This window comes from Staurois parvus, unplaced genomic scaffold (genome assembly GCF_062004578.1).
Source record: "Staurois parvus isolate SC_StPar_1 unplaced genomic scaffold, SC_StPar_1.0 ptg000155l, whole genome shotgun sequence".
Classification (NCBI taxonomy): Eukaryota; Metazoa; Chordata; class Amphibia; order Anura; family Ranidae; genus Staurois; species Staurois parvus.
The window spans coordinates 4,649,706-4,674,115 of NW_028317951.1; the positions used below are offsets into that span (position 1 = coordinate 4,649,706).

General features: G+C 40.3%; 1 protein-coding gene across 5 annotated transcripts in view; it reads left to right on the top strand.

Moving 5' to 3' along the window:
- The window catches only part of SCHIP1 (schwannomin interacting protein 1), a 504,974-nt gene extending 483,420 nt beyond the window's left edge, over positions 1 to 21,554 (top strand). For all 5 annotated transcript variants that reach the window (XM_089675432.1, XM_089675433.1, XM_089675434.1 and 2 more), the window contains 4 exons: positions 2,348 to 2,545; positions 8,530 to 8,653; positions 18,117 to 18,210; positions 20,909 to 21,554. In XM_089675432.1, coding sequence (XP_089531558.1) covers positions 2,348 to 2,545; positions 8,530 to 8,653; positions 18,117 to 18,210; positions 20,909 to 20,960 — 468 coding nt within the window. In that variant the 3' untranslated portion in view covers positions 20,961 to 21,554. The remainder of the gene's footprint in view (positions 1 to 2,347; positions 2,546 to 8,529; positions 8,654 to 18,116; positions 18,211 to 20,908) is intronic.
- Positions 21,555 to 24,410: the final 2,856 nt, after the last annotated feature.

Consider the following 24,410-nt stretch of genomic DNA (forward strand, 5'->3'; position numbering starts at 1 on the left):
TTGTTAATATAGGCACCCAGTCATGTGCACTTTAAAGGGTAACTCCACTTGTGCGTGGAAAAAAATGGCAAATAAAAAAAATAGCATATACAGTTGCAACTCAAGTCATATTGTAATTGAATGTTACTAATAATTACTTTTTTAAGCCACAGCACTGTAATTTTCTGTAAAATGCAATACGACTACCTGGGGGTGTTCTGTACACAGATGATGTACAGAATGCACCCCGGAAATGTAATTTCCTGCTTGTGTGATTGGCTCACTGATTTTCCCAGAAGATACAAATCAAATTTTTGGCATCCCCTGCAACGAAAATGTCATTTTTGGTGAGATACTCCCAAAGGGAAATTACATCTAAAAGGGATGCACACCCTGCAACTTTCCTCCTTAGAGACCAAAGCAACCAATCAGAAGTCATCTTTTGTTCTAACACAAAATTATCAGCAATTATTCTGTGTTTAGTTTCTTTGGGCAAGTGTAGCGGGTTTGTGTTGAGCATAAAATTTAAATTAAAAAAATCAAGGCAAGGAGTTCTTTTCCAGCGCATATTATTCAGTAAAATGTTACCTCTTACCTGAAAGCACACTGTGAAGAAACTACATAAAGTATGTACGGTATATGTGTGACATAAATCAAAATGCTTCACTGGCACATCTACAGGTGAAACTAGAAAAATTTGAATATTGGGCAAAAATTCATTTATTTCAGTAATGCAACTTACAAGGTGAAACTAATATATGAGATAGACTCATTACATGCAAAGCAACATAGTTCAAGCCGTGATTTGTCATAATTGTGATGATTATGGCTTACAGCTCATGAAAACCCCAAATCCACAATCTCAGAAAATTAGAATATTACATGCAATCAATAAAACAAGGATTGTACATAGAACAATATCAGACCTCTGAAAAGTATAAGCTTGCATATCTACTCAGTACTTGGTTTGGGCCCTTTTTGCTGCCTCAGTGCGGTGTGGCATGGAAGCTATCAGCCTGTGGCACTGCTGAGGTGTTGTGGAAGACCAGGATGCTTCAATAGCGGCCTTCAGCTCTTCTGCATTGTTCGGTCTCATGTCTCTTATCTTTCTCTTGGCAATGCCCTATAGATTCCCTATGGGGTTCAGGTCAGGCGTGTTTGCTGGCCAATCAAGCACAGTAATCCCACGGTCATTGAACCAGGTTTTGGTGCTTTTGGCAGTGTGGACAGGTGCCAAGTCCTGCTGGAAAATGAAGTCAGCATCCCCATAAAGCTAGTCTGCGGAAGGAAGCATGAAGTGCTCCAAAATCTCCTGGTAGACGGTTGCATTGACCCTGGACTTAATGAAGCACAGTGGACCAACACCAGCAGATGACATGGCTCCCCAAATTAACACAAACTGTGGAAACTTCACACTGGACTTCAAGCATCTTGCAGTGTGTGCCTCTCCATCCTTCCTCCATACTCTGGGTCCTTGGTTTCCAAATGAGATGCAAAAGCTGCTCTCATCAGAAAAGAGGACTTTGGACCACTGAGCAACAGATCAGGTCTGTTTTTCTTTAGCCCAGGTAAGACGCTTCTGACGTTTGTTGCTCAGGAGCGGCTTGACAAGAGGAATATGACATTTGAAGCCCATGTCCAGGATCTGTCTGTGTGTGGTGGCTCTTGTTGCACTTACTCCAGCCTCAGTCCTCTCCTTGTCAAAGTCCCAAACACTTTTGAATGGCCTTTTCCTGACAATCCTCTCCAGGCTGCGGTCATCCCTGCTGCTTGTGCACCTTTTTTGTCCACACTTTTCCCTTCCACACAACTTTCTATTAATGTGCTTTGATACAGCACTTTGGGAACATCCAACTTCTTTTGCAATTACCTTTTGAGGCTTTCCCTCCTTATGGAGGGTGTCAATGATGGTTTTCTGCACAACTGTCAGGTCAGCAGTCTTTCCCATGATTGTGATTCCTACTGAACCAGACTGAGAGACCATTTAAAGGCTCAGGAACCCTTTGCAGGTGTTATGGTTTAATTAGCTGATTAGAGTGGGACACTTTTTGAGCCGAGAATATTGCACCTTTTCACAATATTCTAATTTTCTGAGATTGTGGATTTGGGGTTTTCATGAGCTGTAAGCCATAATCATCACAATTATGACAAATCACGGCTTGAACTATCTTGCTTTGCATGTAATGAGTCCATATCATATATTAGTTTCACCTTTTAAGTTGCATTACTGAAATAAATGAACTTTTGCATGATATTCTAATTTTTCGTGTTTCACCTGTATATGAGAATTACATTACCCAACTTACTGTATTACTACTTTGCTAAATGTCATGTTGCCTGAGGCAAGCAATACTGTTTTCCCCTACAGAGCAAGCAGAGTTCTTCATACTCAGACCGGGACACTACAGAGGAGGAGTCAGAATCCTTTGAAGACATGGATTTTATCTCCAGGCAGAAGAAACTGCAAGCAGAAGCAAAGATGGCTCTGGCTATGGTAAAACCAATGGCCAAGATGCAGGTGGAAGTAGAGAAGCAAAATAGAAAAAAGTCCCCTGTTGCGGATCTAGTACGTGAGATTTATAAATATTTTCTACATCAAATCTTTAGCAAGTCTGCATTTCACAAACTGTAAACATGTACCCTTTTAGTAACCAATATTAAGCTGGCCATAAACTACTAGAATCTATTAGAAGTTTTTCATTGTAAGAACATTCCTTCAATTTTTTTAATAGTTAATTATTATTACAGATACTTATATAGCGCCATCAATTTACACTTAGCACTTTACACATATATATATTGTACATTCACATCAGTCCCTAACCCTCAAGGGGCGTGCAATCTAAAGTCCCCTACCTTCATTCATCATACACATACTAGGGCCAATTTAGAGAGGACTCAATTAACCTACCAGCAAGTCTTTGGAGTGTGGGAGGAAACCCACGCAGGCACGGGGAGAACATGCAAACTCCAGGCAGGTGGTGCTATGGTTGGAATTCAAACCGGCAACCCCTAGTACTGCCAGGCGGAAGTGCTAACCATTTAGCCACTGTGCTGCCCACAATGGAGTCAGATCGACTTTCATTTTCAACTGTAGTGGCATGAAGGAAAATATTTCTCGAATTAACACATGTCTAACAGTGTATGTAATATTTGTTTGGGAAAATACATTCATTCCAAAATTGAATGTCAAAAGCAAACACAATTTTTAAAGAACTTTCGAATGACATTCATCAGTTCATTGAACATACTGAGAATTTTTGTACAAATATTCGTACAAACGTTCAATTGAAAATGTACCAGTGTATGGCCTGCTTTGGTTTTGTTTAGTCTGTAGTGGCTTGCTGTTATCAATCCTGCCAGGCTTCCTGCTGTGTTGGAAGCAGCATTCTGTGTCTGGGGCGATGGATCTGTAATTAATGCAGCATCTGGCTGGACTGTCTGCATTGTCCATTTACGTGCCATGTTAGTTACACACCATTACCCTGTCCAGACTTGGCTGCAGTAAGGAGGGTGCTCTGCTCCTCTTCAGCAAAACAGCAGCTGCAAACAGGTTCCCAGCTACACAGGTCTGGTCTAGTGAATGCAAGATTAGTAGGTATCATTAGCATGGAAAGATTACTGGATACAGGTATGTCATTTACATATGTCTGCAGATACAGATGCTGAAAAAAAAGGAAACTGTGTCCCCCAGCACCATGTCCAGCTGTCAATGTGTAATGCATGTCAGGAAAGAAGTACAAGAATTTGATGAGCTGGAATGTGAAGCACGCATTTTTTCCTGTTAGGTTCAGATTCATTCTTGGCTGGATTCACTAACAATGGAGCAAAAGGAAAACTGAGCACGTAACGACCATTCTGGATTTTTTTTTCTTTTTTTGAATTTTTTTTCCCCGCACTGGAGAAAGAAAAATGTAATCCAATTGCTTGTTACAAACACCCTCACATGACATGCATTCCACATTTATTATGAATGGTGTGATCCATCTATAGTTATGCTGATTTATACACCAGTGTGTGTATTAAGCGGTTGGCAGAAAGATACTGCAGAGTGTGCTGCTGCTCCATTGTCCAACCAACAAACTGGAGGTCTGTTTTTGGCCAGGTTGTACTGGCGCAGTGGAGGTTGTGGGCTGCCTGTGCTGTTTCGCACGGGTGCCTCATTACAGGGGTTACTGCCAAGGTTTCCCATAGGGGAGATATCCTTCCACTTCCTGCCCTGTTGACACAACAGGAAGTTAGGATAAATCTCTTCAAAGAGAGGAAAATCCCTTTTTGCCAGTTATCACAAAAATACAAAAATAAGTGTCTCCGTTTTAAGATTCCTGTTCTGTTGACAACTGGACATTTGGGATCTTCCTTCATTTTCTGTCTGGGTAATAATGGTCACCAGTCAGAATAAATTAATCTCTCCAGCAGGGACATTGACAGACATGAAAACTTTATGAGTTCTTAAAAGACAAGTTTGGCTCCCCCCCCCCAATTATACTTACCTAGGTGGATGCATCCTCTGTCCCCACTGGCTTTAAGTGTGAGAACTCAGTGATCGCATGACCGCTGATTGTTCAGTTCTCACCGCTGCTGTGAGTGGGGAGTGGTGACTGTCAGTCACTGCTCTCTGCTCTGCCCTCCGCAGTCACTGGAGTGCTAGGCTGTGGAGGGGGAGGGAGTGGCTGGCTCAGGCTCTCAGTGGCTCTCTGACATGCTGAGCCAGGTGCCGCTCCAAACTCTGGGGTGGATCCTGATTTTAAAGTTGAGATCTTTCCCCAACCTTGACCGGCTGAGTGACGTCAACTGACAGTTGGCTTCAGCCAGCTGTCAGCTGAAAACAGGTTGCAGGAGTGCAGAATGAACTGCACTCCTGTGATCCACAGAAGTACAGCAAAAAGAGCTTTGGTTGTACTTCTCCTTTAACCCTCAGCAAAATAGTCAGGCTCTGCTCCATGCACATTTGTTGACTGGAGGAGAGTATAGTATGCTGCTGTTCCTTCATTGTCTAATCAGCAAACTGAGGGTCTGTTCTTAGCCAAACTCTGCTGCTGCAATGGAGGTTGAGGATCTGCCTGTACAGTCTGGCAGGGGTGCCTCACCACAAGAGTGCCTGCTGTGCTTTACAAATCCTGCTTTAAAATGTGCAGAGACTCATATCATATTATCTAAATAAATCCAATACATATCTGGCAAATGGAAGCTGCACTGTATTCTTCAACATTTGCAGGTCCCCCCTATATGTTGTGCTATACAGTTACACTGATGTAACCATGATGTATTTACTGTCTTCACTGTCTATTTCTGGAACTGGGGTGAGATTGCAGCTACTTGAAATCTCCTGAGGCCTGTATTTCACATGGGATGTGAGAGATTTATTTAGTGGATCAGTGTTATCGTTGCTGCTGCTTGGTCTTTGAAATCTTTTACCTGGACCTTGTTTTCTAGATTTCATTAAGTTTTTATTCTGGAGACCAAATGTACTTTCTGCTTTAGGGGCTGATTCACACGGCCAGCTCTAGGGGAACGTTCTGCTATGCTCCATGAAAGTGGGTGCGGGTATACATCTTAAATATTCTTCTAGTTGTAAAGAAGAGGCGCTAGGAGTCCAAAACATGCTGGAATAATGCAGCAGTGTAATAGCCAAGCTGTGCGTCAGGTTCATTCACACGTCTGTATGCGCAGAGGCTTACATAATCAGGCCAAGATCAGGGCACACTAGTCTTGTCCTTATCAGTCAATGTCTTCCCTCCTCTAAACCGATAAAAGGTGAAAGCTGAATTATTGCTGCGATACTCAGCCTATTGTTATTATTAGACAGGATTTATATAGCACTAACAGTTTGTGCACTTTACAATATAAAGGGAGACAATACAGTTACAATACAATGAAATACAAGAGGTTTAAGATTTGCTGTTTGTATTGTTTTATAAAATATAGGCTGAATGTGGTTAGAAATAAAGACAGGATACTAAAGCTGGCCATACATTATACAATTTTCTAATTCAATTTCCTTTAGATTTACCTTCAGTTATGTAGTGCAAGGGCCTGCCTGATTGCAAACAAATTGAAAGTGTTTAGGTTTGATATCATACTATATGGATTTGGTAAATCTAAAAGAAAATTGTATAATGTATGGCCAGCCTAAGCCTCTCAGCTCGGAGGGCTTGTCTGGTGTTGAGACTGCTTTTCACTGTGCACACCCTGGAATGATTTGCATTCATTATTGGAGCTGTCAAGTGCCTGGTTTTGTTATGTGATTAAGTTCACTGGTGGTTCAGTGCCACCTGCTGGCCAATTGTAATATTTCTATAGACTTCACTGTCACCACTTGGAAGACTACCAAACATTTACAATCAATGTCCAGGCTTATAAGATAACATATAATGTTAGGGCTGCTGTTAGAAACCATGGGGCCCCATACAGCCGACCTGAGAGGGCCCCCCCACAGTTTACTATGCTTCAGTTACCAATGAACAGTAGAGATCACTCATTGTGTTCATTCAGGAAATCTGACAAATTTACTGGACCTTCCTCTACTCTCCATCCTGATGGATCTTATTGTGTGCTTGCAGCTGCCGGTGGGAAGAAGAGGAGGGAAACCGGCAGCACTGCAAGGATGGGAGCAGATAGGGGGGCCTGGGCAGCAGGGGAAGCATATGGTACAAAGGGAGGGTGATGGATGCAGTGGGGGGGGGATATTACTGGAACCAATCACCTGTATGGCTCTGGCTGCAGCAGCTGAAACCAAAGGGAGGGAGAGGAGAAGAAGCCAGCTTTCAGCTGCTGCAGAGAGAGCCGTACAGATGATCGGTTCCAGTCACTGCCCACCCCCCTGCCATGCCCACATATGATTCACCCATCTGCCTGGGCCCTGTATATAAGGGCTGGTGGTACCCCCTTATCCACGGCCCTGTATAATGTCCATTAGGAGAAGGGGTGCCGCAAGCAAGACCTGGGCAGCACAATGGCTTAATAGTTGGCACTTCTGCCTGGCAGTACTAGGGTCGTTGGTTTGAATCCCAACCACGGCACCACCTGCCTGGAGTTGCATGTCCTCCCTGTGCTTGCGTGGGTTTCCTCCGGGTACTCTGGCTTCCTCCCACACTCCAAAGACATGCTGGTAGGTTGATTGGCCCCTGTCTAAATTGGCCCTAGTGTGTATATGTATGCATGTGAGTTAGGGACCTTAGATTGTACGCCCCTTGAGGGTCAGGGACTGATGTGAATGTACAATATATGGAAATAAAAGCACTGGGTAAAGTGATGGCGCTATAGAAGTACCTGTGATAAAAAAGATAAAACATGTTAAAGACCTATTGCATAATCTCATTTGTTTTTTGTTCAGTTGAGCTGCATTAACCTGTACAGATGAAAGCAGGCTCAGCATAAACGACATGTAGAAAACACTGCATTGAGGTGAATTGCAGTGCACTGTGTAACAAAGCAGACACGTTTGCACTACACTTCACCTCTCATCATCTCACCACATCACAGATTAAAGAGATGTCATTTAACAACATTTCATTAAAGTTAAAAAAAGAAAAGTTAATAAATCACCAACACAGGGTGTCACACAATGGACACACACACCAAGAAGCCCCATTTCAGCATTTGGGCTGTTGGGATCGATCTCTCATGGAGATCTCACATTGCATATCAGATTGCAATGTATATGCTGCCATTTGCTGACGATTACTAGAAAAAGCACTGCAAATGTTAGCTGCCCATTTAGGGGAGAGTAAAAGTGTTTTGATTTACATTACTCCTCTGGCAGATGGTGCTCCCCCATGATCCAACAGTGGACTGTCCCTCAGTACCTTTACAAGCAATGCAGGGCTTTTGTCCCTGCATTGGTCTTGATGAAGTCCAGACCTTAGACCACAGGAGCATGGGGGAGAAGATGCTTCAGGACCAGAGGATCAGCGAAGTAGATTTCCTTTTGTATGTCCCCTAGACCTAAACGAGCAGTAACCCTTGCAGTGTGGGTACTGGGTACAGCCCCACTACAAGGGAGAGTTTTTAAGTTTCCAAGAGTTGGGGTTTAATGAATCATAAGGTGCAACAGAATTCTGAGAATTTAAAAATGAGTTGTGGTAATTTCATAAAAAGCCATTATTTATTAGCAACGTTTGTAGAGTATTTCTGATGGCCAAGTCTTATCAAATGAGCCCCACTGCTTCTCCCTTGTCCTGTTGAACAAAGCATTATAAACTGTTGGAAGATTGTGCACAGGATAGCCAATGTGAGGCCTCATATTGAATGTGCTTGCAAATGGACCTCCATTTATCTTACTAACTGCCATGAAAGAGTGCCCATTCAATTGATGCATAATCTTGCATTCCAACAGAAATAGCTGAATAATGAGCTTCTTTTCACATTCCACAGAAGCCGACTCTGAGCCTGGGAGATGTAGGCTTATTACAGATCTCGCTGGCTGTTTAATAATTCATATGAGGGGAATGGCTTACAGTTTACTTTAAAAGACAATGTCACTTAAGTGTGTTTTGGCAGCTTGTGTGTGTGAGCATGCTCATAACAGAACCTTTCTGTATATTGCAGTTGCCGCATATGCCTCATATTAGCGAATGCTTAATGAAGAGAAGCCTAAAGCCTACTGATCTAAGAGACATGACGATTGGGCAGCTACAAGTAATTGTGAACGACCTTCACTCTCAAATTGAAAGTAAGTCTTCTTTTATCTTTTGTAGGTATTGGCTTAATCAAAGTACTATTGTAGCTACAAGACAAATTATCCATGTTGGCAATATTTAATAATGGGTTTTAAATCAGGGAAGTCTTCTCAAAATCATTAAGACGTTCTCTGTGTTTTATTAAAATTTTATTTCCCATATAATAAGAAAACTGTAGAAGAGCTGGATTAATTACCCAAAACAACGGAACATTTAGGGTCCATGCACACTAGTATTATTTATAGACTCAAAAAACACTGGCTGAAAAATGCTGATAATAGCTGGCTTGTAGAAGCGTTTAGGAGCCTTAGCGTTTTATTAGCATTTTTTCAGTATATGAAAAAAAACCTCAAAAAAAGCAAAGCACTATCAAAGATTCTTTTCTGGCTCGTTTTTTAACGTGCCCCTAAGGTGGATTCCTGCTATTATTGCTATATACCCATGACTGGTCGTTATTATCGGATGTGATGTCCCTGGAACCAGAGAGTGAAGTCTGCTGATCACCCAATGTGCTGACATGTGCCAGATGATCCTCTAAGATATGCATTCGGATATCGCGATTTTATTGTTCTTCTGGTTAGTGCAATATACATAAGCTTCCAGTCACCTTTTGTTGATTTGATCATCATATTTGGACTTTATATATTTACATTTATTTGTCACAATTGCACTTTATACTGTATTTTACACGTCATATTTGGACGTTATCACCACCACTAATTTTATCGCTCCATAGCGCATTTGCTGCTTTGTGTGTTACAGTATATATATTTTTATCTATCAGTGTATTACCTCCTTAGCGCTGCATTCTACATTACATGTTAGTAGCATTTTAGTAGCGTTTAGAAGTGTTCAGCCTTTTTTTCCTGCTGGGAAAATGCTACTAAAAACTACAAAAACAAATTTTTTTTCTGTTCCAAACGCCAAAGCTTGAAAAACACTTCTAGCATAAAATAGTGTGCATGGACACACAGTATAATATTATTAGCTTCTAGGAGCAGAAAAAAATACTCATAATAACTTCTTGGGGCTTTAAAAAAAAAATGCTAGTGTGCATGGAGCATTAGGCTTCATCCACACTGTACAGTGTAAAAATGGGTATATTTTAGGTCCTCCCAGCAGTAAGGGCTAGTTCACACTACAAAAATGCACTCCAGATGCATTCGGGATACGCATTTTACTTACAGTTCACACCACACGCCGTTCTGGTGCAGTTTGCTATGTTTCAGTATGGTTCTGTGCAGAAAAAATGCAGCATGTTCTACTTTCTTTTCTGCTACGGAAAGTGACTGGAACTGACTGCACTGGTGTGAACTAGGGCCATTAGAATACAATGGAAAAACACTGTGCATGCATTTTTGATGCAGAAAAAAAGCTCACTGAACTGCATCTAGTGTGAACTAGCCCTAAACATTTTACCAACAGAGATTTTCCAGATTTTTGAGAAGTCTCTAAGTGATGTGTTCAAACCCTCCTTACTGGCATTTAAACAGACCAAACATTTATCTTATCCATGTACATAGAATAAATGAAAGATAAAACATCTGAGAATGTTTTCCAAGACATTCCCTTCAAGCTAGACTGCTTTCAACAGTAATATGTCAGATTGTTTTTTTTTCTTCTGGGAATTTTTTTCTGTTTTTTTTCCCCCCCAAAACTTTGATGGAAATTCTGTCATAATGTGGCCATCCTACACAAGATTTTGTCCTAAAGAAAATAAATGTAGGTTGTTTTTGGTTTAAAAAAAGTCTGTTATTCTGAATACTTGAATCCCCTCTGTTTTGGAGCAGAAGTACATCAATGCTGTGTTTGTTTTACTGACATAACAAGTAAATCCATTGACTATGCATGATGTGATTCAGCTGAACCCCATCTCACATCTGTACAATAGACTTTTTTGTGTGGAAGGCAGAACATCATTGGATTTATATACAGATACTGTAGATTATGGGTCACCATATCAAATACTAACTGGTGGTTTATAAAAATAGTTCCAGTAAATATAGAATAAATGTTTTAATGTATATGGTATGGCCAATTTGTTTTGGTCTTTATCAGCAGTATGTAGCACTAAGTCATTGTTTATATGACTTTTATAAATGCTTGCTCTTCTACATTTCTGTTATTGTATTAAAGTGGAACTAAAAGGTCAATACTCACCTTTCCAACGGTCCCTCGCAAGCACTGGCATCTTCTCCTTTGTGACGATTTTTGGCCATCTTCATTGGCTGGCGCAGGATGACATAATTTCTGCGCATGCGCAGAAGGTAGTCATTCTGGCACATGCACAGCTAGTTTACATCACTCTGAGCAGACAGGTGTGTTTTATTGCAGAAGAGACATGCTCACAGCATCCTGCCTGCTCACAGCAAATAGCAGAGGAACGTTATTTCTGCTTTACTCCCTTGAGCACTATTTGTACATCTTTTTTACATCTTTCATGACTAGACAATTTTTTACTATTCGGTACTGCACTGCACGGTCATACAACACTGTACCCAAACCAAATTTATATAATTTTTTTCACACCAGTAAAGCTTTCTTTTGGTGGTATTTGATCACCACTGGCTTTTTTATTATATAAACAAAAAAACACAGAACATTTTGGGGGAAAAAAAATATATTATATATATATAATCATTTTCTGCTATAAAACCTATCCAAATAAAGAATTCAAATCATTTAATTTCTTCATAAATTTAGGTGAAAATGTATTCTGCTACATTTTGGTAAAAAAAATCCCAATAAGTGTATATCGATTGCTTTGTGTAAAAATTATAGCATCTACAAACTATGGTATATATCCTGAAATTTGTGTTTATTTATTTATTTTACTAGTAATGACAGTGATCAGCGACTTATAGTGGGACTGTAATAGTGCGGCGGGCAGTCTTACACTAAGTGACGCTGAATGGGAACTGACTGAATGACACTAATACAATGCCACCCTGCCCCCCCCCCCCCCACATACACACACATGGAAATGCCAGATCATGTACATGTACGTGATCTGGCGCAGAAGAGCAGACGGCCCTCAGTATGTCTGAATGGTCCCATCGTCAAATGGTTACATACAGATACTAGAGTAGAAGAAGCTGTCATTGGACCAAGGGAATTACTGTCCTCTGCTTAAAATTGGCGTAAACCCTAACTGAATGTCATTAAACTTGATAAAGTAGTGTGTTTCATTACCAATTTTCCTTAATAAAATAAACCGTTTCATTTTTTTTCATCACTTCTTGCTCATCAGTGCCACTGATCTCTTGCCCCTTTGCACCACTTCCTGTCTACATGCATGCACTTTAGCAATACCTGCATGGCATTTCTCAGGGCAGATTTTTTTTAATGAATAACCATGCCTGCACAGTGCTTGCTGAAATGGCCATGTCTAATCTTCATGGAAAGCCCATGGAACAGGGGGACAATGCAGGAGTGCAATTTTGAAACAGGGAAAGAGTGTTGTCACCCTATAAAAAGGAAGTGCTTGAAAAAGGATATTTGTGGACGACTCAACAGATACTGTTTTAATAAAAGCTGCAGCTTTAAATACATTTAAAAGCACTTAAAAGAATTCCATTAATGTTTTTAAGCTTATATGAAATTTTGGTGATTGGATTTACATACTGTATAATTTACCAGCAGCCACATAAGGATTGCATTGCTTTCAACAAGTCGTCAGATCCGTAGACTTGCATTGTGAAAAAGAGCAGTAAGACACAACCACCTTGTAGCACTGCAGTACAGAGTCTAGGTAAATATAAATAGAATAAGATGGAAATATTGCTGCCTTCTGATTCATATTGCACCATACAGTACAACCTTCAGTAGGGCTGAGAGTTGAAAAATAACAAGTGTTAGAAAGTCACACAAGATGCAGAATAAACTTTCTTTAAAGATAAAAGTAAGCCTTTGTTTGATGCTTATGAAAAGTGTATAATGGAGCAAGGGTTGGATAGAAAGCACCCGCTGAGAGACTGCCGCTAGCAACATCAAAGGAAACCAAGAGGCACATGTAGCTCCTAAGCTTCAGGTGGGGGATAACGTATTAAAGTTTTATATTATGGACATAACAGATTTGTCTGCGCATTATTGGTGCTCAAATATTTGTCAGAAAACTCTGCCTGGATTTGTGGTTGTTACTGCAAGCACAGTTGTGTTCTTACCTATCTAATGATACAGCAATAATTGTGATACATTAAAATGAACCGCTTTCTAATTTTTAGAAGTAAAAGTCCACTGAGTACCAATAGCCCTTATGTTCACCAAACAAACCCCATGCACCTCACATTCTGGTTTCATTTGTTGCCTGCTAGCTATCTTTTTAGATCCTGTCCACATTTAAATCCTAAATCCATGTTTACTTTCACTTTAAATCAAAGATCCAGTCATGTTTGTAAAAATTTTAAATCAGCAGCTACAAAAACTGTAGCTGATGGCTTTTAATAGACAGTCACTCACCTGTCCTAGGATCTATCGCTGTGCACGGAACAGCAGTTGTCAGTTTGTCTCCTCTCTCTCCTTGGCACCGGCATCTTTACTATGGGCACCCGGCTGTGACAGCTTGCGCATGTGCGATCGACGCTTCACACTGAGAATGGTCCCACAGTCTTCTGGGACCTGTCATATGTCTCCGAAGACTGGGAGAGAAGGAGCACTTCCACTTCCGATTGCCTAGGTGGTTGGAGCAGAAATGGGAGTGGGTACCTGTCAAAATTGAGTACCCCCTCCCCCTCCCCAAAAGCTACATTTCACAAACAGGAGTGGGGGAGGAGGCCTTAGAGCGGAACTTCTCTTTTTAGGTGTAGCTCCACTTTTTTGGGCTAGGCTGGACAAAATAAACTATTTCCTTAATTAATAGCTGCACCCTCTGTCAGGACTGTGTGCTGTGCTATGTTTTGGCAGTGTAAGGCAGCAGACTTTCTATCTGCTGCCAAAATAACTGAGCTTAGCGAATCACAGGAAGCCTGGTATTTATATCAGTGAATACGATGCTTCCTCCAATTGGCTGAGGTGGAGGGGTGGGCAGATGATGTCACACTCTCCACCTCAGCCAATCAGACAAGACCTTGTAGCAAAGGAAATAGCTAATTTTGATCAGCTTGGCCCAAACAGACTATTTCAAGTAAAAGTAAGCATGGAGTTAGGCTTTAAATAACCTGAGCTTTGGACAAACCACAGCAACCCACAATTCCCCTGTCCAATTGGAATATCTTATTTGTCCTGGGGGGCAGGGGAAAGCCACCCAATTCAGGAGATTTGGTCAGGATATTTCCCAAATGCCTTCTCAACATGCATATCACTTCCCACCAGTTACTGCTTACTGCCTCCCTTACTCTCTTCCCATTTTTTTTTACTATCCTTCAACCTCCTTGCCTTTGTGGCTTCATTTCTGGATACTTTCAGCCTCACCATCTGAAGTGAATAGAGCCATTCAGAATTGTCCTTTCTTCTCTTGCTGATTTGTTAACTGGATTCATGTGACAAAGATTCATTGATTTTTTTTTCTAAGCTTGTGTGTTATAGCAAACTGGGCGAAATTGATTTTAAAGAGTAGTAAAAAACATTTTACCTAAATAGCTTGCGCTGTAACTTTAAATTATATTCCGCCATAAATGTCCATAGAATTTATGTGAATCCCACAAGTTGTGCAAATCATGCAAACATATATTCAACAGAGTCCAACACTGGTGCTCAGTGTTTTTGTGACTTCCCAGTGAATTCCACCATCACACAGATACATCCGTCTCTTACTAAAAAATAAGACACGCATTTTAGGAGGTCTTGTAATACTCAATGAAGCAAGAGATCTGTCAGCCACAATCTTATATACAGACAGGAGAATGGAAACCACAGGACTCACCAGCAGGAATATAGCTTAGTACTGGCAAAGGTATAAAGCACAAATGTTCCATAGTGTAAAACCGCATCATGTGCTTGCTTATTTAAAAAAAAAAAGGTACACTGTTACAAGACAGACAAAACAAACAGGTTTGGTGACGTGGCAATGGCAGCAAAAGCTCTTCTTCGACACATTTTGTCATAGAAGTTTTCAAGGGGATCAGTTGACAGTGCTGGGGGATCACTAAATATATATATATATATATATATATATATATATATATACACAGTTGCAAGAAAAAGTATGTGAACCCCTTGGGATTACGTGGAGTTTTGCATGAATTGGGCATAAAATGTGCTCTGAACGTCATCAAAGTCACAACAATAGAAGAGCACAGTCTGCTGAACATAATACTACACAAACATTAGATGTTGCCATGGTTTAATTGCACATAACATGTAAACATTCACAGTGCAGGGAGGAAAAAGTATGTGAACCTTTGGACGTAATAACTGGTTGACACTCCTTTGGCAGCAATAACCTCAACCAAACGTTTCCTGTAGTTGCAGATCAGACCTGCACAACGATCTGGAGTCATTTTGGAGCACTCCTCTTCACAAAACTGTTTCAGTGTAGCAATATTCTTGGGATGTCTGGTGTGAATCGCTCTCTTAAGGTCATGCCACAGCATTTCAATCGGGTTGAGGTCAGGACTCTGACTGGGCCACTCCAGAAGGCATATTCTGTGCTATTGCAGCCATTGTTTTGTTGAAATACTTGTATGCTTTGGGTCATTGTCCTGTTGCATCACCCATCCTCTGCGGAGCTTCAGTTGGCGGACAGATGGTCGTACGTTTTCCTGCAAAATGTCTTGATAAACTCTGGAATTCATTTTCCCATCAATGACAACAATCCGTCCAGGCCCTGAGGCAGCAAAGCAGCCCCAAACCATGATGCTCCCTCCGCCATGTTTCACAGTGGGGATGATGTTTTGATGTTGGTGTGCTGTGCCTTTTTTTCTCCACACATAGTGTTGTGTGTTCTTCCCAAACAAATCAATCTTGGTTTCATCTGTCCACAGTATATTTTGCCAGTAGTGCTGTGAAACATCCAGGTGCTCTTTTGCAAACTTCAAATGTGCTGCAATCTTCTTTTTGGACAGCAATGGCTTCCTCCGTGGTGTCCTCCCATGTACTCCATTCTTGTTTAATGTTTTCCTTATTGTAGATGTGTCAACAAAAATGTTAGCATGTGCCAGAGATTTCTGTAGGTCTTTAGCTGACACTCTGGGATTCTTCTTTACCTCATGCAGCATTCTGCGCTGTGCTCTTGCAGTCATTTTTACAGGACGACCACGCCTAGGGAGAGTAGCAACAGTGCTAAACTTTTTCCATTTGTAGACAGTCTGTCTTACCGTGGACACATGAACATCAAGGCTCAAGGAGATACTTTTGTAACCCTTTCCAGCTTCATGCAAGTCAACAATTCTTGATCGTAGGTCTTCTGAGAGCTCTTTTCTGCGAGGCATGGTTCACATCACAAAATGCTTCTTTAAACCAGTAAACCCAAATAGGTGTGTGTTTTTTAAGGGCAGGACAGCTGTCAGCAACACATCCAATATCATCACATTGATTGGAGTCAAGGTTGGCTCACTCCTGGCTCCAATTAGCTCTGGGAGAAGTCATTAAGCTAGGGCCTCACATACTTTTTCCTCCCTGCACTGTGAATGTTTACATGTTATGTGCAATTAAACCATGGCAACATCTAACGTTTGTGTAGTATTATGTTCAGCAGACTGTGTTCTTCTATTGTTGTGACTTAGATGACGTTCAGAGCACATTTTATGCCCAATTCATGCAAAACGCCACGTAATCCCAAGGGGTTCACATACTTTTTCTTGCAACTGTATATATATATATATATATATATATATATATATTTATATATATATATATATATATATACACACACACACACCACTACCAATGAAAGCCGCTCATGGATCATGAACCTAAATAACTTGTAAATAATTAACTTTACTTTGTGTTTCTACTATGTGGTTTTATTATATTTATTTCATAATTTCTTTTAGTGATTTAACTTCATGGTCAAGGAATATGGTTATTGCTTGTACATCAGTAGCACATCATCAGCTTGACACTGACATGGTACAAAAAAGAAAATATTGTGCAAAAAAGTAAGAAGATTTGATAAAAGAAAGGGGATTTTGATGTTTTCCCAGCTCTACAGACTGTTTTTAAAATTAACAAACTCTTCAGCAAATCCAGTTGTATTTCCATATAATCTCTTTATGGAGTTTTATGAAGAAATGTGATCCTGTTTGAGCTTGTACACATTTAAAATATCTAACAGTCTGTTAAAATAATAGATTGCATAATCAGATAGTGTTCCATTACTTCTAGACTGTTATCCAACGATATAACAGCTCGCTCATACCAGCCAGTTCACTGAGAACGCTGCAGGTTGGTGTCCCTTTTTTATGTGCCCTAGCACTGAGCGCACGTTGATTTATGTAGGTCAACATAGATAGTGTGAATAGGCCATTAAGAATTCGGTGTTTGGTACCATCCTGCATCCTCCCCTTCATAGGAGTAGCCTCTCCTATCCTCTGAAACTCCTTACCCCAATCTGTCCGGCTATCTCCCACTCTGTTCCCCTTTAGGTGAGCCCTGAAAACTCATCTCTTCAAGGAAGCCTATCCTACCTCCACCCAATAAGCTGTACTTTAAATTGCTCCATCATCTCCTTCCTCACAGTTATTATCATTTGTATTACTTGACCCTTCCTTTTAGATTGCAAGCTTTCATGAGCAGGACCCTCTGTCCCCTCTTGTATTGAAACTGTTCTGCCTCCCATTATTTTGTAAAGCTCTGTGCAATCTGTTGGTTATTTATAAATTCTGAAAAATATTCTAATAATTTAGTTTGCTGTGCTGTCAGTTTGATTTCAGCTTTTTAGTCAACAAACATGTTTGTTTTCATTGGTTTTTGTACTTTGCACTTCATTATTGCTCTGCACATCCTTAGTGCATCATTTCTATGGTCCAAAACATGATTCTAAAGGTTTTTTATTTTGGTTTTTTTTTTAAATACAAAACATGTTACACTTGCCTGCTCTGTGCAACGGTTTTGGATCCCCCACCGGCAGTCCTGGCTCCTCCCCCCTGCTGAATGCCCCCAATAGTAAGCCTCTTGCTATGGGGGCAATCGAGCAGGCTCCTCACACACAGATCGCGGCTCAGCTGCACCCCCTGCACTCTCCTCATTGGCTCACTGGCAGTGATTGACAGCAGCAGCCAATGGCCCCCACTGCTTTGTGAACTAATGGGAAGAGAGAGTCCCAGGAGAGTTGCAGCTCTCGTGCACATCGCTGGATCGAGATGGGGCTCAGGAAAGTATAAGGGGGGGCAGCTGCATCCAGAATGTTTTTTTTACCATCATGCACAGAATCCATGAATGTAAAAAAACTTTTTGCTTTTAGAAACCCTTTAAACTGTAAATATGGCCACACATTGCCATTTATCCATAAAATGACTGCATAGTCTTTGTTCCTGAAATGTAACCATGGCTATTGTAACCTATTGGTGTTTTTTACAGGCTTGAATGAAGAACTGGTTCAACTTCTCCTTATTCGAGATGAATTGCACATGGAACAAGATGCAATGCTTGTAGATATTGAAGACTTGACTAGGTAAATTGATGCTTTTGTATCTCTCTTGTAAGAATATTCCAGAGCAAAATAATGTCTAAACTCTGGTTAAAATATGATACAATGCTGCCATCTGCTGGAGGATGCTGTTTAAAATCTCTGCATAAGTAATAGAAGCTGCACTAAAGTGGTATAACTACACATTATTAACCACTTCCAGTCCGGACACTTTCACCTCCTTCCTGTCCAGGCCAATTTTCAGCTTTCAGTGATATCACACTTTGAATGAAAATTGCACGGTCATGCAACACTCTACCCATATGAATTTTTTTAGCATTTTTTTAAGAAAGATAATAAACTTTATTTTGGTGGTATTTATTCACCACTGGCATTTTTTTTTTCTATATAAATGAAAAAGTCCAAACATTTTGAAAAAAAAGTGTTTTTCTTATAAAATTTTGCAAATAAATAATATTTATTCATAAATCTTAGCCAAAATGTATTCATCTATCTTTTAGTAAAAAAAAAAACCCCAAATTAGTTTATAACCAAAAATTCTAATTTAAAAAAATAAATTTTAATTTTTTATTTTTTTTATATTAATATTTATGGGTTTTTTTAACATACTGTCACCCTAGCAGTGCAGTGTCACCATAGTGACACTGTACTACTTGTGGGGGGTGATGAAGATTTTATTTTATTTTTTATTTTTTTTTACACTGATTGCTTTTACACCCATAAAGGCTGTAAATATAATAATTTCCCCTTCTCTCCTGGCTGCATTCCTGCAGCCATTGAGAAATACTGTGCAAGCTGAGATTGGTCACAGCTTGTCACATGGTACAAGGCTGTTGTGAATAGCCTTGTACCATGTGACCTCTGTGATCATTCACAGATTTCACACGTAATAAGCAAAGATGTCAGGACATCTTGTTTACTACTATTCATGTGATCACTGATTGGCCAATCAGTGATCACATGATCGGGACCTCACACAGAGGTCCCATACAGCTCCCAGGGAGTGCGCGCAGGTAATGGATGCGGGGGGACGTTTATCCAGTAGACAACTCATAGGGGTTGATTTACTAAAGGTAAATATACTGTACACTGCAAGTGCATTTGCTCCAGAGCTTAGTAAATGAGGGAAAGCTTCACTTTGCAAAGAATATCCAATTACATGCAAGGAAAATAAAAAAACAGCATTTTTGCTTGCATTGGATTGGATGAAAGAAATCAGTAGATCCCCCCCCCCCCCCCCAACCTAGAGCAACTTCACTTGCTGTGTGCAGTATATTTGCCTTTAGTAAATCAACCCCATGGAGACTTACAATTAAACCAGCCAGAAGCTACCAATGCAATCAATACTGTGGTCTGATCTACAGAAACTGCAAATATTGATTCAACAGAGAATGCAGCTAGCCCATACGTCAAAACCTTTAGTGAACTGAAAACAGACAATTTAATTGTGAAAGTACTGTAATGATTGCAGATTGCTATTGTGCATTTACAAAAGGCTTCTTTTAATCTGTAGAAAGTACTCTTTTTCTCTTGGTGTCAAGAAAACTTGTCAAAGTGACTCATGCAGTTAGCAGTGGGATGGGGCAGCAGATAGAAATTATACTTAGTGCTCTGGATTGAAAGAAGTACACACTATAGAGGGATATGCTTTGTTCATATTTCATGTCTGAGGTTTATAAACATTTTAAATAAAGTAGATAAGTAACGTGTGAGGGTCCACTTTAAGGCCTAAAAGAGGCTGAGTTACCTATAAATGCTATGTTTACTGCCTCCTGTATGTACACAGGACTTCTGCTGGTTCACAGTGCCTTCATACTTGTTCATGAGTGTTCAGATTGATTTATTAAAGTATAACTAAAGGCAAAACTGTTTTTTTTTCTTTTTACTTTGGATGGAATGCATAGGGATTTGAACAGGTTTTTTTTTATTGCTGTCTGCACCCCCATGAGAGAGATTTACACATTCTACTTGTCCAGTGTACTGTTATCATAAAAAGTCAAAGAAAATCCCAAATTTTGGGTTGTCCCCAGAACAGCAATAGAGGGGAAATCTTCCAATGGGGACACTAGTTCTTGTGAACCTGGTGACACCCTGGGATTCCCTCCTTTTGGAGGGGTGTCCTCTTACTTCCTGTCTGGCTATGAAACCGGAAGTGAAGGGAAATCCCCCCCCCCCCCCCCCCAAAGGGACACAGGTGGCAAAAGAAAACCTGTCAGGAGTTATATTCCTCCCTTACTCTATTCAAAATGAAAAAATTTTTGCCTTTATTTTTACATTCAGGTGGACATAAAGAACAGGCATTTGCTTCTCTTTTTAAAGTTTTCCAGATCCAATGCCTGTTCTGTAACATATAGGCAGTCTAGTACACACAAAATGCTGAATGCATTCACGTTTTTATTGCCCCAGACACATTTGCCAAGCTTTGCAAATTGCCAATGCCTGCCAGACATCTCAGCTGAATGACAGTGTGCCCTAGATACTCATAAAACATTGAGTTAGCTTTTGATTTTAATACATTTTCATCCCCCCTCCAGCCTTAGCCATCACTTTACAAGTACTTCCTAAAAGCACACAAATCACAGCGCAATGATATATGCAATATACAAGTGTTTTAACCTGCGTTTCTTTTGCGTACTATCTACAGCCTATGTTGTAATCTTTTCTGGACCATTGTAAATTCTGCAAAAATAACACGCTTGCTTTGTTGCTTTTCTTTTTACAGACATGCTGAAAGTCAGCAGAAGCACATGGCAGAAAAGATGCCTACAAAATAAAGCAAAAAGCCATTGAACATTAGGAACAAGCTAAACTTTTATTTTGCTTTTGTGGTTGTCAAAATGCTGATGCTAAAGATGATACACAAGGAAATCAGTGTTAGTCTTTGATGTCTGAAGCTTTTTGTCCAGTGATTTGGCCTCTGCTTCCTAATTTATTTTAACTTTTTACTTGTGCCACTCACTACCAGGCATTTTATTAAGAAACTATATATGTACAGTACTTATGCCATTACAGATTATGAGAGAGAGAGATATAATAGTTTAAAATGTATTTATTTTTTTCATTTGGAAAGTTTAAGTTGATCAGTATTTTATCTATGATAACTACCTTTTATTCTTCACTGTAGTTCTCAAACACAAATGTTATTGACGGTGCTAAAAGTCAACAACTACATGCCTGCCTCATCGTAAAGTTGTAGCTTTCTGTATCTTGTATAATTCAGTTCAGTTCTCAACATTTTGTAAATGTTGATTATCTGACTTCCATTTTTAGATGTGCTATTATAATATTCAATTGGATTGAAAAGAAAGGTCACCTTCAAAAGTTTTATGTATAAATATGTAAAATAAACTTTAAACATTTGTTTTGTATGTTAACGTCTTTTGGCTGCTATGATCTGTGGAGATGCAAACAATAGGCAAATAATCAGCGACACAGGACCAGCAGTTTATGAGCTTGGAAGGGCACAGACCTGTCTGCTCTATGACTCAGGAGTCTATTAGAAATAATGTCACTGGCAAGGAAGCAATTGTCCTGGTCTCCTCAGTGCTGTTCGTAGATCAATACAGTAGTGTAAGGTCACTGCATATAACACTAAAGACAAGCGAATGAATCCTTTGCATTCTATAACTCACCTGGATCTAATTGGAAGCCGATTGTGGCCATTCAAATGCAATGATAATTGGTACTTCAATGCCTCTGGATTGCTTAATTTCCAGATTTATGACATGTTATTGTTCATACTGAAAGCCAGCAAACACGTGGCAGAAAAGATGCCTACAAAACATGACTTCTGTGAACAATACCAGCATAGCATGTTTAGCTTACTGACTAGCAACTATCAATGGTGTTATTTAAAGTAGAGTTCCACCCAAAAGTGGAAGCTCCACTTGTTTGCCTCCCCCCCCCCCCCCCTCCGCTGCAATATTTGGGTTTTCTTGAGGGGGAGTGACTACCTGGTTTTGACAGGTACCAGCTCCTATTTCCGGCTCAGTTCACCGTGGCAAAGTGAGCCGAAAGTTTGGCTCCTTCCTCCTGTAGTCATCTGGGACACGTCACAGGTCCCAGAAGACTTATGCACCAAACAAGATACGCAGCACAACTCACGCATGCGCAGTGGGCACCCCGGCTGTGAAGCCGCAAGCTGTTGAGATGTTGGCACCGGGGAGAGGAGAGAAGAGGGAGAGAAGGACATGGGTGAGCACATCGCTGGACCCTGGGAAAGGTAAGTGTGTGTTTATTAAACGTCAGCAGCTACAGTTTTTTTTTTTTAGCTGCTGACTTTTAATAAAACACAAAAATGACTTGAACTCCGCTTTAATGAAGACAGGGCCAATGAGAAAAGCGCACAGTCCTGCATAAATTGACGGCGCAATTTAAGTACCTGTAATATGCAATAGTTTGAGCCTGTCAATTGGAATAAGTGGAGGTCAAATTTTATTTTCATCTTTTTCCTATTTGAAACATTACTGATACTAAAAGATGAACAAGTTCAAACTACTCAATTGTGACCAGTTCTGTAGTCAGCCAGTTAATGGTAAAATTACCATGGACTTCCTAAAGGGACTGACCACTAATTCTGCAGTCAGCCAGTTAATGGGAAAATCACTAGGGACTTCCTAGAAGGACTGACAGCTAATTCTGACTGTGTGCTAAGAGTTAAGGTGCATCAGCTCCCAGAGATTGTTGCAAGAATTGTGAAAAACACAAAGGGGCACACCAAGAAGATGAATTCTGTGGCAATATCACACCTAACAGTGGGAGTGGCTTAAAAGGAAATAGTAAAACAGAACTTGAGTCTGCTTGCTTTATGCACTTGTAAACCACAGTCCTCGTACACACAAAATACTCCCACAGTCCTTGTACACACAAAATACTCCCACAGTCCTTGTACACACAAAATACTCCCACAGTCCTTGTACCCACAAAATACTCCCACAGTCCTTGTACACACAAAATGCTCCCACAGTCCTCGTACACACAAAATACTCCCACAGTCCTTGTACCCACAAAATACTCCCACAGTCCTTGTACCCACAAAATACTCCCACAGTCCTCGTACCCACAAAATACTCCCATAGTCCTCGTACCCTTCAAAATACTCCCACAGTCCTCGTACCCTTCAAAATACTCCCACAGTCCTCGTACCCACAAAATACTCCCACAGTCCTTGTACCAACAAAATACTCCCACAGTCCTTGTACTCACAAAATACTCCCACAGTCCTCGTACACACAAAATACTCCCACAGTCCTCGTACACACAAAATACTCCCACAGTCCTTGTACCCACAAAATACTCCTTAAGTACTCTGCCACAGGTAAGAGTTCGCCAGACACACTCAGAACTAAGGATCATTAAAAAAGAAGGAAACTGTTCCATTACATATGGTTTGTTTGAGCCTACTATGTAATATACAGCACATTACATCATATAAAGTCACAATTATGTATAGTTCCACTGTGCTACTACAACTATGCAGTGTACATAAATACCTTAAATATGTGCTATGTACCCTAACAGAACATATTCCAATTACAACAAACAAATAATAATAGGCAAGGCACATAACAAATAAGTAGTCCAACATGTAAATCAAGCAAAATAATAACATTGGTTCACATTCCTATGTGCAATCTTGAATAATACATAAATACACCAATGTGTGTCACTCATTATTCCAGATGCAATCTCACCATCCACTAGTAAGCATGCAGATTAGTGCTTGATTTTTAAATTTGTTTTTTTTTTGGGGGGGGGGGATTTTTGCTGACACATACTGCTCAAACATCTTGGGGGGGGGGGCGCAGTTTAGTATTTATGTCCTGGGCTCTAGGTGACCTTGTCCCGGCACTGCCTCTATAACCTTGAACTTTCCTCTGACAAAGTCCAGGTTACAAACGGATCAACTAGACTGCAACATAGTTTTTCAGATGCAGTGGTGAGTACTATGTAATATACAATACAGAATGTACACGGCACCACCTGCCTGCAGTTTGCTCACTCTCCCTGTGCCTGCGTGGGTTTCCTCCGAGTACTCCGGTTTCCTCCCACACTCCAAAGACATGCTGGTAGGTTAATTGGATCCTGTCTAAATTGGCCCTAGTATGTGTATGAATGTGATTTAAGGACTTTAGATTGTAAGCTCCTTGAAGACAGGGACTGATGTGAATGTACAACATATGTGGGTAAAGCACTGCATAAATTGACGACACTATATAAGTACC